The sequence below is a fragment of the Prionailurus viverrinus genome, chromosome D2, assembly GCF_022837055.1.
Source record: "Prionailurus viverrinus isolate Anna chromosome D2, UM_Priviv_1.0, whole genome shotgun sequence".
Classification (NCBI taxonomy): domain Eukaryota; kingdom Metazoa; phylum Chordata; class Mammalia; order Carnivora; family Felidae; genus Prionailurus; species Prionailurus viverrinus.
Genome location: NC_062571.1, coordinates 23,749,796 through 23,768,788, shown reverse-complemented (window position 1 = coordinate 23,768,788; position 18,993 = coordinate 23,749,796). Strand labels below are relative to the sequence as shown.

At 40.2% G+C, this 18,993-nt stretch overlaps 1 protein-coding gene across 2 annotated transcripts in view; it reads left to right on the top strand.

Moving 5' to 3' along the window:
- Window positions 1–6,024: 6,024 nt before the first annotated feature.
- The window catches only part of TMEM26 (transmembrane protein 26), a 52,642-nt gene continuing 39,673 nt past the window's right edge, over window positions 6,025–18,993 (top strand). Inside the window, exon 1 of one of the 2 annotated variants that reach the window (XM_047826002.1) lies at window positions 6,025–6,721. In XM_047826002.1, the coding sequence (XP_047681958.1) occupies window positions 6,531–6,721 (191 nt within the window). In that variant the 5' untranslated portion in view covers window positions 6,025–6,530. The remainder of the gene's footprint in view (window positions 6,722–18,993) is intronic. The other variant, XM_047826001.1, reaches the window with a different exon arrangement.

Genomic DNA, 18,993 nt, shown 5'->3' with positions numbered 1-18,993 from the left:
TCACGGTCTGTGAGTTTGAGCCCTACGTCGGGCTCTATGCCGACAGCTCAGAGCCTGGAGCCTGTTTCAGATTCTGTGTCTCCCTCTCTCTGACCCTCCCCCGTTCATGTTATGTCTCTCTCTGTCTCAAAAAAAATAAATAAAGGTTAAAAAAAATTTGAAGTGTCTGAAAATTGATAATTACCACTGAAATTTACTTAATTTTTTAAAGAAGAGTAATCATTACTATTACTGCTAACTTAATAGAACTCTCCTTTTACTCCACTATTATACATAATGTGAAACAGTTGCTGTTCTATTTAATCCACATATTTCAGAACAGCCAAGAAATCTGAGTTTTTGGATTCAAATTTTGATCTAGAAACTAAGATTTCACCTTTGAAATGGTAGAATTAATTTTTAAAAACAAAGAGGACACAATGAAAACAGTACTGGAAAAGTGTGAGGGGGTGGACCAGGACTTTTGAGGACTTTCAGGAAGATAGAATTGGACAGGCAGGATTGGTGTCAGTGGAGAAACCAGAGGGGAAGAAAATAGCCTGAGCTAAGCAGAAGTGAGCACAGGCCTTTTGTGAGAGCCCCATAGAAGCTGAAGTCATACCAGCAAGAGCAAACAGAAGTTGTTCTCAAGGGATTTACACATTAACTCTACTCAGGACAGTGGAAATGGTTGAGGATCTTCTCTGCTTCCTTACTCAGAGTCATTGATGATGTCAAGCTAAAATCTGAGAGCTGTACTTTTGAGAAAGATGGGAGTGGGGTGAGACTCCTAGTAAAAGTATAAAGAAAATCAGAGCATTCATGAGGAGTGGATATGGATATTTACAGTAGCCAGGGCTGGGGAATGACATAGAGAATATAAATCAAGGATGCTCTATCAAGGACTGAATGAATACCCTACGCACCAGCTCTCAGAGGAACTCTCCTTACCTTGACGTCATAGTCTGCTTCTCCTCACTGAATCCCACAGGGAAGCTGATCTGACAAATGTATCCTGCCCTAGTCCTTAGGTCCATAACCGACTCTCTCATTCAGTAGACAGCAACTCAGAACACCTCTACCAAATTTGTCTCCTGGCCAGCCTAGTTCATTGTTTGCAAATATAAATGGACAACAAAGAATCATCCTATTTTTTGAGGATCACCAGATTATAAAACCCTGAAAGTGAAAGAAGGAATGAATAAAAACTGAGCAATCAATGAAGTAAAAGCAGAAATGATCATCAGGAAAGATAAAATTATGAGTAATAGTAAAGGAATTTTAAAAGCTATTGCATCCATCAAATGATAACAAGCTGCTATGAAAAAAATGGGATATCAAGTAATTAATCAGTTAATAAGAAAGGCTTGTTACAAAATAAATTGGCCAAAAGAAACACTGATAGAGTTGAACAATAAGATAAAATCATCTGAAGATTAAGTCAGACATCGGGAAGAGAAAGTTAGGAACCTCTATCAGAACATAGATCAAAAAGACAAAAATGGAAAATATAAAGCATTCCAGAAGGAGAAAACAGAAACAATAGGGAAGAAATTATCAAAGAAATAACAGAAGATCAACTTTCCTAAATAAAGAAACAAGACTAATCTGTAGGGTAGTGTAAATGGAAAAAGTCCAATATCTATTTACACACATTCAAATGATAAACATTCCAGGGCTTTGAAAAAATCCTAATAATTCCAGAGATTAAAAAATACTTATCTACAAAGAGAAGACAATGAGATGTACATGAAACTTCCTATAAGTAATACTGGATTCTGAAAAATAATAGATGTTCTCAAAGTTCTGAGGAAAACATACATTGCATATGAAAATTACATTGAATACTAACTACATATTTTAAATATTTTGTGTTGATTTTCAGTTTTTAAGACCAATGCAATATATTTAATTATATCTAGGGAGCAGTATGTTGTTTTCATAGACAACATCATCTCTAACAAAATTTGGGAAGTAGAGGTGGAGTGAAGAAGAAAGAAAATATTGTGGGAGTATCAGACTCCCCAGCTTTCAAATTTTGTGAGTTGGCAAATTAAGAAACAGAGAAATATAAGGTATACTTTAAAAGATATAATTGTAACTGCCAAGAAAAATGCAAATGGAAGGTGTTAATTGTGAACAATTTCTCTGGGGAGTGGAAGTGTACTTTCCTACAGTGTATGATTTTTACCATGCATCACGCATGGTACGTATGTATGTATGTGTGTATGTATATGAATGATGTCTAAAGACCAAAATGGAGTCAAGGGAGGAATGAACATTAATAGGAAGCTGTGGCTTTTGAGACCCAACTGCAGCTTTGGTGGCTTCTGGAGGCAGATGTGATTTTGGATTGCATTGCTGTTTGGAGGCCATAATTGTGCCTACAATGTTTAAATAGTATCAGACAGGGTCATCTCTAACACTGTAGAAATAGGATGTGTACATATCAGCCAAGGGACGGATGGTCCTAGATGCATCAGTCAATATGCCTGCTGTGGCCCTTCCTTCTCTGCTCAAACTGTCCTACCCAGAACCCCATGGTGAAGGATGATGAAAGCAGCATCAACACCGGGCTTTGCATTGGAATGGCCAATGATTGAATTACAGTCCATCAATAGCCTACTCACTGGTCCAGTGTGTGGCCTGGTAACTAGAATTGAAAAAATTCAGTGAATTCCTTTTCTCAGGAGTTTGAACTCAGAATGTGGAGAGATTGCTTGTAAGTGGACAGTGGCAGAGAGTTGCTGTGAAAAGGTCTATAAACTGCAACTAGGAAATCCCAGAGCCCCTCCAGTCCACAGCTATCCTACAATTCCAGTTGCTCAAGCCTCTATTGTACTTTTGTGCTTGATTTCCAAGGGGTTTCATCTCCTTGTTAGACCTTGTTAGACCTTCCAGTAACTACTCCTTTTACTTGAGTTAGCATGAAAGAGATTCTTCCATATAAGCAAAATCACTCTATTTGACAGAGATGCCTGACAACGGTTTCATTTTGCATTCAGAAGGCAAGAGAAGTGTGGCGACTGCTGTCCCCTGGGACAATAGGGTGAGCTGGTTCCACTACATGCAATCCAACTCTATATCACAAGAACTGGGTGTATGAGGCTAAGATTGCTTTTTCAAGAAGAGACATTTTGGGCGTGCTGGGTGGCTCAGTCAGTTAAGCGTCCAACTTCGGCTCAGGTCATGATCTCACAGTTTGTGGGTTCCAGTCCCACGCTGGGCTCTGTGCTAATAGCTCAGAGCCTGGAGCCTGCTTCGGATTCTGTGTCTCCTTATCTCTCTGCCCCTCCCCTGCTGGCACTCTGTCTCTTTCTCAAAAAGAAATAAAAACCTTAAAACAATTTTTTTAAAAAAGCATCAGACTCTTGACTTCTGCTTAGGTCCTGATCTCATGTTTTGTGGGATCGAACCCCTCATCAGGCTCTGTGCTGACAGTGTTGAGCCTGCTTGGGATTTTCTCTCTCTTCTCTCTCTGCCTCTCCCCTGCTCATGCTCTTTCTCTCTCAAATAAATAAGTACACTTTTTTTTTTTATAAAAAGAAAGAAGAGTAGGATTTTTTTAAATTGCCTAATTTTTTTCTTTTTAAAAGATGTGTGATCTATTTGGATTGGAGATCTCAAGATAGTTCTCAAAGCCTCCAGTCTTCTAAAATGAGCCTAGGAACAATATTTTTTTAAATAACCTTAAAGTTATATTTAATGACAATTTTGTTTTTCAGACCCTCAGGTAATGGAACTTAGACTGAATCTAAACCTTCAAATCAAGAAGCAATATAGATGTTTGGAAGCTAGCAGAGCAACTCCCTTCCTTGTTAAACTTCCCAGGAGGCTTGAGAAAGAGGAGAGAGGCAGCCAGGCCAGGCCCTTCCATCCTCCCGTGAAGACAAAAATTTCACAGAACATGAACATCAAGCAGGGCCACTCTGTGAGGCTGATGGAGTGAGACAGAAGTAGGATCACTGGGCAATTTTGTCTGAACTCAGACAAAATATGAACATTGCCAAACCATGGAACTGACCTAACTGACCCCTAACTAAATAAGCTTTATTAAGACACCCCATCATAGAATTAACCCCACTTCCTGGGAGCATCCAATTAGAGTAGCGCCCCACTTTCTTAGCTGTCCTCAAATCACTGAACAGAAGTTCAAGCGCTCCTTAGTGAGTCCTTTCCAATGCCTTCTTCCTGAGATGCCCTCAGTTCTCCCCAGACTGTGCTCTCTTTCCTTCAAAGAGCAGTAAACCTCATTTGTTCAGCAACAGATGTGTTCCTGGTGGCATTCAGCCGGGATTTGACAGGCCTTGCGAGGGTCACATTCGTTGCTCCACTCTGAGTATTAATTGTCTCAGATCGTCAAAGAGCAACTCCCAGAACTAACTTTCTTGGTCCAGGCAAGAATCATCAGTGATTACCAAGCACGTCTTAGCTGCCAGGTTCTTTATATGGATTGATTCATTTGATCCTCACAATGGCCCTGTGAATTGATGAGTTTAGTACCCCATATACAGATGAGGAAACTGAGGTACAAAGTTTATAGCACTACTAAGTGACCGAGCCAGGAGTCTAAGACAGCCTGCTGGTCTGGCTGTAGGGCACCGGGGTCCACACCACCCTGCCCCCCACTGCCCTAGTGCACAGTGCTCTTGTGTGCCACTGAAGAGTGTGAGGTCACTGGTCACTGTGCTATCCGCCTACAATAAAAAGCACTATAATAAGCGATCCCAGAGATTTCACTGCTGGGTTCCCTGGAAGATATGGAAGAATGCACATCCACAGGATGAAGAAAATCTTCCTAATAACAGTTAATCAGAAATAACTGAGCTTCTAAGCAACTGGATTTTTTTTCACCTAATGAACACATGGATCATAGAATTCAGAATTTGCAACCTAATTTTAAGAAAGGTATGGGATGATTCTAAGTTGAATAAACCTAACCAAGAAAAATATTCCTTTTGTGTTTTCCTCTCAATTTTACTAATGCAATTGAGAGAACATTCCTGCTTGGTAGTAACATGACTACCATTTATTTCTCTTCCCAGAAAGAGGGGTGCTGAGGTACAAGAGCCTTAGAAGGCAGTGGTTAATACTTAGTGAGATTTCAATAACTTAGTTTCATTTTATTTTAATTTTGTAATTACCTTCCATCTATGGCCTACTATACTGTTTTTTTTCCATTTATGAGTGATATAAAGTTTCATTTAAAATTATTTCAGTATAAATTTGAGTTCATTTAAATAAAAATGTAAAATAAATAGTGATACAAGTGGTAGGAAACCAAACAGGAAAACAAAAATCATGGGGCACCTGGGTGGCTCAATCCCTTAAGCATCTGACTCTTGATTTCTACTCAGGTCATGTTTCCTGGGATCCAGCCCTGTGTTGGGCTCTGCGCCGGCAGTGTGGGGCCTGCGTGGGATTTTCTGTCTCTGTCTCTGTCTTTCTCTCTGCCCCTCCCCTGCTCACACTGTTTTTCTCAAAATAAATAAATAAATAAATAAATAAATAAACTAACTAACAAACTTAAAAAACTTTTTTTTTTTTTTTTTAAATCATGAAGGTGTTTTGGGAAACCCTGACTTCAGTGTCCTCTTCGCCTTGGATGCTGGAACACCAGAGTTTAATTCATTGGTCATTGATCTCCAGGGCGCAGTTCCCAGCTGCATGAATTTCTCCCTCCAGTCCAACTCCTGTCTTTATCTTCTACCTCCTCCCTCACTTTCCCCTCTGTCTTCCTGTCTTACTACCCTCCCTCTTTCAGATGAAATTAGTGGGGGGGGGGGGGGGGAGAGAGTAGGGACGACTTAATAAAGAACATCCCTTTGCTTTGGTAACACCGTGCCCAAAGACTGCAAGTGACCTGGACCACCTGCCCCCTAAATGCGGTGCGGGGAGCTCTCAGAAAGCCCCGGCGGATTCCCTCCCGTCCCGTGAAGTTTTCATTCTCCAAGCGGCGCAGGAACAGCGTTTCTAAAACTGCTTGGACAGCGGATTCTTTGGCCCTCCTGGGTTCCATCTCAGAGTCACTGTGAGAGCGTGTTCCTGTAAGAAGAGTGAGTGAATTAAACCACTTCGGCGGAAGAGCCAGGGAGCAGATGCCGCAGATGTGGCCCCCTTCCCTTTCCAGACTCCGTAGCACCTGGACCTTCACTCCCCTCCAGCCCTCGGAGAGTTTGGGGGAAGCCCCTGCGGGTGGGATGGGCTTGAGGGTCGGGATGGAGCCTGACTCCCGGCTTTGGGAGGGCAGTGGGCAGCGCTGGGGAATAACGCCCCGGACCCGGAGCCCCGGCGGCACAGCCCCAGACTTCCTGGAAAGCCCAACAGTCTAGACGTGCTGGGTTTAGATCTCCCCTCTCCGAGAGTTCTCAGGAAGTTTGGGGGAGGGGCGAGCCGCTGTCTCCCCTTCGGGCGCGGGAGGCTGAGCCGGGACTGCGGCAGCGGCAGGTCTCCAGCTGTCACGTCCCCGCCCACGGGCGGGCTCCGGGGCTCCCGAGAGGGGCGGCCGGGCGCGGGCGGGGGGCGGCGGCGGGCAGAGCGCGCCGGCCGGCATGGAGGGACTGGTCCTGCTCAACGCCCTGGCCACCCGGCTGCTGTTCCTGCTGCACTCGCTGGTTGGGGTCTGGCGAGTGACCGAGGTGAAGAAGGAGCCGCTGTACTGGCTGCTCGCGCTGCTCAACCTCTTGCTCTTTCTGGAGACTGGGCTCACCCTCAAGTTCAAGCGCGGCAGAGGCTACAAATGGTGAGCGCACCCCGGGAAAGGGCGGGCGCGCGGAGTCCCTGGGCGCTGTGCCCTACAGCTCGCGGGCAGCCCAAGAACCCATCTCCCCGCAGCCCGCCGATTCCTTACTCGGGTACGGACCCTCTTTGTCCTCGCCCGGAGCTTCCAAGGAGCGCGAGACCTTGCGCATCTCTGGGACCCGCCGGAGTACCTCGCGGTCCCAGGGCTACACAGGGAAGGCTCAGTTGCTGCCCGGTGTCACCCAGTCCCAGGTTTGGTAACTTGGAAGATATGAAAAAAGAAAGGAGGCGCTTGCCTGCTCTACAGACGGTGCCCCAGAGAGGGGGAGTCGTGCGGCAAGGGGGTGTCCATGTGCCCTGCTCCCTGGGGTGTGTGAGTGTGCATTCGCATGCAGGTGTGGGGATGGCTCCAGAGAGGGGGAGGTGTGGGGCAAGAGGGTGTCCACGGGCCCTGCTCCCTGGGCTGTGTGCGTGTGCATTGGGGAGTCGTGGGGCAAGGGGGTGTCCATGGGCCCTGCTCCCTGGGGTATGTGCGTGTGCATTCGCATGCAGGTGTGGGGATACGTTTCGCTGGGCACCAGCGACTTTTGTGAGAGCTTGTGTGCATAGAACAATCTCCCAGGGTGAGAAGTCCCTCGAAGCACTTCTGTGCCTCTTTGCTTCCTTTAGCCGGGGGCCCTGGCATGGCACCCGCTTCAGGTGTCCTGGTTCCTTCGGAGCTTGGTAAATGGTAAGTTCATTTTGTCAAAGAAGGGTTGCCACGCAACCTCAACCTGCAAGAACTGCCTGACGTTTTATTTGCTCCCTGAAGATTTGAATGGCAATAGAAGAATTGAGAAAAAGATTATTTTGCCATTTACAAAGAGTTTCCACCTCCATCCCTCCACTCCCAGGAGGTTTTCATCCCAAAGTTCTCCAAGTTAGGCCTCTTCCTATATTAATTTTTAAAAACTAAAATTATGGTCACATAAAAATTCAGTAAAATGTTTGCTATACATTAGTAAAAACAAAACAAAAACAAAACAAAACAACAAAAACCACCAGTAAGTCTGTGTTTTCATATGTCGATACTTTTAAAAATACCTAATCTACAAGAAAATATTATTAGTCAATTCAAATGTTACATACACGATGGCATTATAGTTAGCCACCAAATTAAGGGGGAAGAAAACCCCTCTCTATAGTTTTATAGATTAAGCTGCAAAAGGCTGTGTATTTCGTGACAGTTCAAGGATGAGATCCTGTTGTCTCTTAAGATGATGTGAATCTTGCTTAAATTTTCCACTGTTGAAAAATTTCTGGAATTATCAATGAGAAAATTATTCAAGTAGAATCCTAATATAACAAAATAAGGATTGGAATGTTACTATCCCTCCCTCTCACTATGAACAGCTTATTAAGCAGGAGAGATTTGAGGTACTTTCCAATGTACCTTTTAAGAACCTCAAAAAAAAATGGCGTTAGCTTCCCCCAATAAGCCTTAGGGTTAAAGAAACAGAAGCAGAGAAAAGTGTTCATGCAGCAGGTCATGTGAGATTTATTTAGTTTTTTACTGATCAGTTTTAAGATGCTAGAGTAGAAAATACCTTCTGTAACAGGAGCATGAGGTCTGAGGCTGAAAAGTGTTCCATGAAAGATAATCTTGTCACCAACTATCACAGCTTCTGGGAGAAATGTCAACCTTAGAGGAAGGACCAACTCAACCAGCCCTAAAATATCCTCCCTGAATATACTCCCTCCAAATATACTCCCTCCAAGAGTAAACCAGAGGCCTTAGCTCATGTGAAGTCAAAATTCCTCTTCAGTTGTATAGAAATACTGTAGCCAGTTGAAACTTTACCTCTATGTCTATACCATCATTGGCAGCTGATTCAGACTGGTATGTAACTTACCACTAAGAGAGGAAAGAGATTGGGGCAAAAATGGGTGATCAATGTGTAGAGTTAAATAGGGAACTGGGGACGTAGTCATGTGTGGTCTCAAGATCAGAAGAAAAATGGAGTAATCTGGGCTTTCCCACTTACTTGCTTTGAGGCGTTGAGCAAGTTACTTAACCTCTCTCACCCTTAGTTTCCTCATCTATAAATACATATAGGTTGTTATAAATCAAATGAAATAATATATTTGATAGTCAATGAATAAAAACGGAGTGTTTTTTTCTAGATCCTAGGGTTTTTCTTCTTTTTCTTCTTATTATTAAAAAACACTTTGTGTCAACTGGACACATTTTCTGTCTGTACAAGTCCAACAACTTTACTTGAGGGACTGGCCAATAAACCATTGATTCAGAATCAAAAAGTAAAAAAAAACATTCTCACCTTTATTTCAGAACAGTCCAATGATGTATACTGTGTATTATAGCACTAATTCAGAAAAATTGTGCTGGCTCCATATCTAGACTAATATTTTAAAATAAGCAAAGAAAACAGTAGATTTGGCTTATAAAATTTCAGGAACAAATGAGTCCTTATAAATAATGTAAATAGAAATGTGATTGATAATGCTTTGTTCTACTGATCTTACCAAATGTTTTGTTCTATGAGTCTGCAAATGTGGTCATTTTTTTGTGGTGGACAAAGTAGGTGGACACACTATTCTGTCAAAAGGAAAAAAAGTCAGAAGATGGGATGCTTAAAAAATATAGAAAAATATAGAAAATTATCCCTGATATAACATGGTAACAATGAAAAAGGATTTGATTTGGGACATATTTCTTTTCTGGGCTGAAGTTTTCTGAGTAAGGCAAGGCATAGTTTTTGTTATATTTGATTGTTAAAAAACAGTTTCAATCAGAAAATCAAGACTGATGAAATAAAAAAAGAGATAAGTACATGTTATGACAGTGTCTATATCTGTATACAGGAAAATGCAGATCTATCCATCTATCCATCTATCTATATATTTGATTGTTAAAAAACAGTTTCAATCAGAAAATCAAGACTGATGAAATAAAAAAAGAGATAAGTACATATTATGACAGTGTCTATATCTGTATACAGGAAAATGCAGATCTATCCATCTATCCATCTATCTACATGCAGATCTATATGTTATATGCTTTTTGATTCATTGGCCTTACATTTTAGAATCTACCCTATAGATCCAAAAGTACTCATATGTAAAGGCATATGTACAAAATATTAATTTCCATTTTGTACATAGAAAATAAAGCTAAAAACAACCTGATTATCTATCATGACTGTTTGAAAAATTGTAATATACTCACACTATATATAGTTTGCTGGTATTAAAAATAATGAGCTAGAGTTTAGCTATTGACCTAGATGGATGTCTATGGTATGTTGTCAGGAGAATAAAGTTACAGAATTATGTGTATTATAGGCTAAATTTTTAAAAAACTTGTTAAAGAATTATCCTTTGTATCAATTGAATACATTATCCATTTATAAGTCAAGAAGAAGAATAAGAAGATGAATCCTTCCCATACTTAAACTCAATCAACCAATAAAATAATGCCTGAATGGTAGATTAAGGTCTGTATACACAAGAGGTGAATGATTCTTTTCTGGAACATCGGATCCATGAACCTCCATTAGACTACTCAGAGCTACTTTGAACATTGTTCTTTTTACTAAAATCTGCACGTGGCCCCAAGTAAATCAAACTTACAGAAATCATGGAATGATACATTGAGCTATAGAGGAAAATGTGAACAAAGTTTCCTAAAACATAGCAAACATATTACACTTGTCCAAAGAATGTTTCTTTAGCTATCCTTTGGAAAGGAAACGTGGCACTAGCACTGCTGAGCTCAGCTGTCGGGGGACAGCAACATTACATCAACACTAATAACTTACAGTTGGACAAGTTTAATGTGTTGGAATCCTATAGAATAGAGAGGGCAAGCCAACGGACACATCCCCTGTTAAGCTCAATAAATGTGTGCTAGTAGAATTCGCTCCTTTTCACCTGGTATTTATTGATTTCATGTGCATGTTCACTTATATTTCTTTAAGATGGAGACTAGTATCACTTGCTGTATTTTTTCTTGATTTTATTCTCTATGGTCCAGTTAACAATTCAATAGATCCATGAATTACCATTTAGGTAAAGTCAAGCACAAGACGATGTTTCTGTTGATTTTTTGCCACTACCGATCAGGTATTTTTCAAGGGTTAGAGAAATGACCAAGACTGTGACAAGTTTGAAGCCTGTTCACATGAAAGCAGGAGGTATCTAAGAATAAATAGAAATCTAAGTTGAATTTATTGGTAAAAGTACAGAATTTTAAGCACTGAGCTTTCTTCCTCAGAATCCTAAGCATATAAGGTAAATATAATTGAGTTAATAAAATACCTCACTTCTTTGGTCACCTTTCTTCATTATGTCTCTTTCCTTTTTCCTTTATTGAGTTTAATCAGATGTCTGTTTGTTGAATCACCTAATAAGTACATGCAATACTATGCTAGACACTGTGTGAATGGGCAAAAGAAACAGAAAACAAACACACTTGAGATTTTAAAATAAAGGGTAGTATTTTGATTAAGTGCTCAAATGTGTGGGAATAAGAATAATTATGAATATTTAGCATTTGTTGATGTGCAGGCTCTTTTAAGTGTCTTACACAGATTAGCCCACATGACCCTAACAGCAACTGCAACGATTTTCTGTTTCTCTGTCTTCCCCCATTTTTAGATGAGGAGACTGAGGCACAGAGCTGTGAAATCAACTGAAGGAGCAGAGGTATTAAAAGTCCAACAGTTTAGAGGAGAAAAGATGTGACGAAGTGTACTGGGGATGGGGTGGGTAGAGACAAGCGATGTCATGGCATTTGAGCTGGATCAGGAAAAATGGGTAAGAGACAGGAGTGCAAAGGCTGTGTAGGTAAAGGATATCCTGAGGGAGGTGAGTGTAGAGAGACTTGAGCAGATTTCTCCGGAGGAAGCACACAGCCTTATCATTCTCGATTCAACAAAAATATCTGAAACAGCCAATATGTGTTAGACATTGAGTGTCAGGAATATGGAAGTGAATAAACAGGGGACTCAGAAAATAAAGAAGTAAATAATAAACAAGTGAGCTAGTAAGTAACAAATGAGTGATCAGAACTCTGGAGGCTTGAGTGGCAGGAGTTCCAGATGGATGTGGGAAGAGCCAGGGAAACACAAAAGAGAGAGGGAAGAGTTAAGTGTGCCCTGGGACATTTCTGACACACCCCCAGAAGACAAATAAAACTGGCTTTCTTTTCTACTCTTCCTTATCTCTACTCTTCCCCATGTCCTTTGCCAACACAGAAAAATTCCTTCTGGATTTTATACTGTTACCATATCTTATTTGAAGCATCATGTGTTAGCAAATATCTGGGTATCTCCGAACTCAAAATAGGAAAGACGAATTAAGAATCAGAAGGGATTCTATCCTAAACTGATTTCAAATTCAAACCAGTTTTGTAAAAAACAAAAACAAAAAACAAAAAACCAAAAGCTGAATGAAATCTGTTTTGAATACTCAATTGTATTCGGAAGGTTCAACAGCAGAGATGGAAACCTAGACTTGACAGATGCCACATGAAGCCTGATCTTGAAGGAGTCTTGGGTAGTGTAGGAGAAATTCTTTGTCTGATGTAATTCTGTAGTGTTCGACAAATTGCTTACAAAAATGCCAGCGAGAAAGTTGGGAAATAAAAGCATTCTTCTGCTCATCTTTTTGGCTATCAGAAAGGATGAAATAAAAGGGTTTAGAAGCAGACCCTGTGATTTCCATATAGCCAACTTGCACACTGGACATTCTCCCTGCAGATAGACTATTTCTTTTATTGTTTGCACTTGCTGTCCTGATTTCCTGAAACCTCTCTTTAGCTTTTCAGTTATTCTAGTAACACTTCCGACAGTGCACTGGGTTTATCAGCCTTGTCCGCAGTGTGTGTACAGTTTTATAATACTTGTCTTCACATGTGTTTGTGTGTATGTGTTTTATATCCTGAACCTTGAGCCCAATGCACGAGGATGACTTAAATTTGCATGTTTTTGGAGGCACACATTGAATGTTAGCAGCAAATGACTTTGTTTTTAGTGATCTGAGTCATAGCTTAAGAAGAGTCTTACCCTCACTTGAATTAGTACTGTGCTTCACTCCCAAGAAAAAGTCGTATTTTCTTCTTTTACTTCACAATGGACTTGGGACGAAAGCAATAATTGTGTCTGCATAATTAATAATAATTCTAAAAGAATGGGACCCCCAGGAAACTGAACCATTAAGTGATGTCCATGCTTTTTCCATGACTATGTTCAACTGAGACATTTAGAACTGAAAATTATGGTTATAATATTTTGTAACTTCTTGTACTTGACAGGAAGAGAAGCAAAGTGCAAATTGGTGTGGGCAGCTCTCGTGAGTCAGTATAAATATATCTTTACTTCTAAATTCCATGCACTTCCCTTTCTCATGGTAGTGCCATTATTTGCATTCAGCATCAGGACAAATCTGAATAGTTTAACTTCTTTTCCAACAGTGGAACATTCACTTTTCCATCAAGGTTTATCCGCCTCACGTGCACATCCCTCACTACTCCAGAAGGTCCTCTGAAGGACTGTTATCAGAAGAGTTAGATCTAGGGTATCTACATTATTCTGTTTAAAAAAAATCAGTGTTTTGTTTTGAAATAAAATAGGGTTTTTATATGCAAGTATCAAAAAGTGTTCTTTGAAAGTCACATGGAAATAATATTAAGGACATACAGATTGTTGGTATAAAATGCTAGTGTGGGGACTGATTTTATAATTTTTTTTTAAATATTTATTTTTGAGAGGCAGAGAACGAGCGGGAGAGGGGCAGAAAGAGAGAGGGAGACACAAAATCCCAAGCAGGCTCCAGGCTCTGAGCTGTCAGCACAGAGCCTCATACGAGGCTCGAACTCATGGACTGTGAGAGCATGCCCTGAGCTGAAGTCTGATGCATAACGGACAAAAGCCACTCAGGCGCTGCCTGATTTTGTTTCTTTTCTCTGAGTATGAATCCACAGTAGTTGTTTAGGAAGGGGTATTATATTTTATCCTCGATTTGTCTGACCTCACAGAGCCAGCTGGCATACAGCTAACAATGTTGTGCACTTATCAGAATAACAATTAATATTCCTTAGGGGGGAAAAAGTCCTCTCTACCATCAGGGCAGCTGCCAGCCCTTGTTGGGTCCTTCAGTATTCCTTTGCTTTCTTATTTCCCTGAATTAGCCTCCTATCTCACACACCTGTTTTAATCCACCTCGAATAGCTTCCTGATAAATTGGCTGTGCCATTTTCTGACAGTACGTTAACAGTAGTGGTGAGTATGATGATGAAGGGGACGGTGATGGTGATAATGGGGGTGGAAACAGTTATCAATTACTGAGTACTAACAATACTGCAAGCCTGCTTTACATCCATTATCTCCGGGAATCCTCGCAATAACCCTATGAGTTAGTTTTTATCTTTTTTTTCAAGTTTCTTAAGGTTTATTTATTTTTGAGAGGTAGAGAGCGCAAGTGGGACAGAGGCAGAGGGAGGGGGGACAGAGGATCCAAACTGGGCTCTGCGCTGACAGCAGCGAGCCCGATCCTGGTCTTGAACTTATAAACTGTGACATCATGACCTGAGTTGAGGTCCCTCACCATCTGAGCCATCCAGGTGCCCCATGAGTTAGTTTTAATCTTCATTCCCATTTTATGATGAGGATACTGCTGCACAGCAAGACTCCATCACTTATGTAAGGTCGCAACTAGTTGTAAAAAAATCACAAAAACAATTCCTAGCATCCACTGAGTCCTCACATTTACTGAGCCAAGAATTCACATTGTCCACATTACCTGATTTGGTCCTCACCATAACCCCAGAGGTATTATTCTTGCTTCTCCTGGCAAAGGAGGAAGCAAAACCTCAGAGAAGGAGTCTCCATCCCAGCACTGAACTCCATCAGCCTATTTCTTGTGCTCTGCATTCAACATCTGATTGGGTTTTCTCTGTGGAAAATACAACTACATAAATTTTTAGGATCAAGGATTCCCAATAGCAAAGAAAGGGTCAAATTATTTTTCTATTTTTCAAACTTGGGTCGGCAAAATTCTGGGGGACCTGAAAATGAGCACTGGGATGATTTTGCCTAGTGCAGACTTTGGGAAAGTCCAGACTACACATGGACGTGGCTCAGAGACATACTTGCACAAGCAGACATACTTGTAAAACCAAAATAGGATGTAAAACAAAACAGAAGAGGAGGAAAAATCTCAAGTGCCTTTATTTTGGGTCCCAAAGTAAAGAAACAATCTCTTCTACAGACCAGAAATAAATACCACTGTCTTTTATAGAATGAAATAAGTTAAAGCATTACATAAATACCATCCATCATGCATTTTATCCTCTCAGAGACCATTAAAATTCCTGTAGTCATTAACATTTAAGTTCACTTAATCATTAAACAATCATTTATTGTACTAAGTGCTATAATGATGTTTTTGAAGGAATATAAAATAGAGGCAGTTATATGGGAACAGGAGAAAACAACACTCTGAGAACAAAATAATTTTCCACGAATTAAGCCCAAGACTGCAGAATGTCTGCAGAATAAAGATATGATCAGTACAGTAGGCTTGTTAGACAAGGAAAATTTCTCAGGTAAGTGATTTATGTACGAGCTTCTGTAGTAGCTGGGGTTTTACAAGAGTGTAGAGAAGAGAGAAGGGCTTTTCAGGTGGAGGCAATATCATGATGGCAGGGTTTTAGTTGGAACCAATTCATTTAAGAAGATGCCATGATTTTCTTTGCCTCGGAAATTTTCCATGAGAAAAATAATACATAGATCCTAAAATTGATGCAGATTTTGTTTAGTCGTCCTAAAGCACACTGCTGAGTTTTGAACGTGAGCGACTCCAATTTTAATAAAGCTTGTTCTTGCTTTAGGTATCCTTTTGGAAAATTTTAAGTGAAGTATATAGTACTAATTTTGCTGCCAGCTTATATCATAATTTGGGAATATGACTTTATTTAAAAAAAAAACAACCGGCAGCAGCAATCAATGAAAATTACAATTAAGAGCCCTAATATTCACCTTTGGAGGTATTCTCTTTGCAAGTCTAAAAGTGGGCATTTTTTAAAGGGCTTTTGAGGTATGAAGAATGGTTCCACTGCAGGGGGTATTTCCAGCCCTTATGAAATTCCTCCCAGGCTCTCTGTTCTTGTGCTTAGTCCGCTCTCTCATAAGATCAGACAGACAAACCCATCATCTGATTTTGGCACCTATTAAAACACGCACACTCCTTGTTAAATTTTTCCTTTTAGGGGCAGGTCTCATGAGTAAATGCCCAGTTAATTTTGGCCTCCTCCCCTCCCTAGTGGGCGGGCACAGGCAAAGGGCTCTGGGAGGGAGGTGATTGTGAGGTTACGGTAAGCTAGTTAAGAAGGCCACCAAAAGGGTGGGGGCTGGAATTGAACTAGTGACTTCCCAAGTGTTCAGAGGTTCAGTGGTCTGCAAGAGCATTGGGCACATTTGGAGGTGTATGCTGAGGCTGTCATATTGGCCACTCTTTCCTGCTCTGTATTGACATAAAGCCCTTGATGAGCAGCCCAGAGGGAAATCGTGGATGTTAAGGCCCACTTGGAGAAAGCAGTCTGCGTGAGAGAGGGCAGACAATCCTTAAACTGTGAGATACCCTTTGGGGGCTTGTGAAAGGGTATCTTGACCCAGTTTCTTGATTTCCATGAAATTAGGCCTATTATCATAAAATGCCCTGGAAATTTTATTGAGGATACTCAAGGCAGTTGAACGTGAGATTGTGAAACTAGTATCCTTACAACTCCAATCCGCCTTTGTAGAGTAGGGAATACTGAAGAATGAGATACAAGTAAAATCATGATCCACATTGAAGTAATCTTGGAACATTATTTTGCTTCACTTAAATATTATCTATTTTCTGATTCATGCGTATGATTAGAAGACTAGAATCCTCATTGTTTGCAGAGAGGAAAGCTAAACAGGGTCGTAGGCAATAGGATAGTTAATTTTTCTATTTGCTTATTTATATTGTGGTATGCTTCTGAGATGAATGAATCTTACTTTCTCAATAAGGAAGCACTAACTCATTTTTAGAAAAATAAAATGGAATCCTGATTTTAGACTAATGGTGAACTAAGGTAAATAAGATCCCTTTGTAGGGCCAAATTGTTAAATGTCATGAAATAATCATTTTGTGAAAAATACTGTAATTTGTTGAAATGACAACTGTTTATGATAAATAATATTTTTGGATGAAACGAACTGAAAAAAAATGAGGATAGACCTTTAACAGCTCAGGGAAGTGTCTAGCATGTAGGAAATAAACATCTCTACTTGGTAAACAAATGAGTACATAAACAAATGGAGGGAAAAAAAAAACCTTCAAGATAGGTGATACTCCTGCCATGTACTTTAATGAGAACTGATAGGGTGAATAAACCCTGAAGTTTCAAAACCAAAACTAAAATACCAAACTTCTGTGGAGAGAAAGAATATCTTTAGGAAGATATTAATTTAAAAAATAGCTAATTCAAATAATTTGTCATTAAAGTATTAATGTTGCACACATTCTGTATTCTGACAGAGTAGTAGGAATTGGTATTATAGTAAAGCTGAGTCTCTAAGGGCAGATAGTGGATTAGTAATGGGGTAGTACACATTTTATAAAAATTTCCCACTTGGACATATCTTCTGAATTTGATCATAAGTTTATCAGTTTTTGTTAGCTTGTGAATAAATAGTGTATCTTATATTTAAAAACAAGTATCCAGAAACCTGATTTAAGTTATTTCTGGGTTGGCTAGATCCTTCTATGGTATTAGACTTCGTACAAAATACTTGGCATTGACTTACTTCTGATGCCATTAAGACATAAAGACTGGAGTAAAATTATTTGGTAGCTCCTAAGAAAAGGCACACAATTTGATTAATTACATAGAAAAAGGTGGGGTCGGGTCTAGTTTTTAATTTTTAGAGTTCAGATTCTCCTTGGTTCCAAAGGTGAATTACACTGACAATGCATGATCAAGAATATACCAAACCTTCTAACTAATAAGTAGTGGCTAGATTGTCACCTTGAAATATTAAATCTTTCATAGTAGCAAAATAATATTATATTCATATAAGAACAGAATAATTAATTTCTTCAGTAAAACTTCTGATAAGATTCCATTTATGATGATATTTTAAGAGGAAATTTCTAGCTAAACCAGCAACAGATTGTCAAGAAAATAGAAAACAGAAAAATCAACCAAGGCCTGATCAAATCAATAAAATAACCCACCTTGGGCCAGGTACTGTGGGAGGACCTGAGGGTATAATGATGCACTTACCCTTTTTGTGCTTATACTACCTACAATTGCCAGGAGACAACTGATGGGAAACATGCACATACACATGCACACACATACAGTTATAAATTTTGAGGACCTATAAGGTAAAAGTGAAGAGTGCTATAGACAAGCATGACAAGGAAATCTAATTGAGACTGGAGGGACAAGAAAAGTTTTTCTGTAGAGTTCCATATACCTGACATGAGCTATGAAAAGGAGATACACAGGTGAAAAGTGGGTGGGATAAAGAGATATTTCAAGGGAGAGAAATACATGTGTGAAGGCCTGAGTTAGGAAGACACATAGTTTTTCTCCAGAAATGAATGAAAAGCAATGTTACAGGAGCACAGTGAGGAAAAATGGCAAGCAAGAAAGCCCAAGAGTTAGGCCGGGCCCTGACCGTGCAGCATTCTGTAGGTCATCATGGGCAAATGGCCCATGCAAACCACAACTGTATAACAGTAATTGCCATAACATCGAATATGGAGTTTGTCCTCAGCAGCGCAATTTCCTTTGATTCAAGATGTCTTAAATAGCTTTAGTTTCGGGAATTATAGTTTGAAAATAGAATTGATTGTGAGTTGGTTGAAGAAACAGTCTTCCGAACTGGTGCCCTCTGGGTAGGTACCAGTTATGTAGCTGTGAGTTTACTTGCAGAACGGAGCCTAGACAAGGGAGTAGCTCACATGTATTAAGCATGTACGCCATCAGGCCTGTGGCACACACTGCCTCATTTAATCCTCACACCCATCCTAGGAGGTGGGTGTTATGGTCTCCATTTTATAGATGAGGACACTGAGTCACAGGGAAGGTAGTGAATTCCACTACCCTGGAAGAGACAAGATTCAAATTTGGGTCTCCTAGGTTTGTGAAATTTCTACTGCAGTGTAATAATTCCTCAAGGGACACACTCCGGGAGCATACTAGATCTCATGGAATGGGAATAAAAGTCAGGTAGA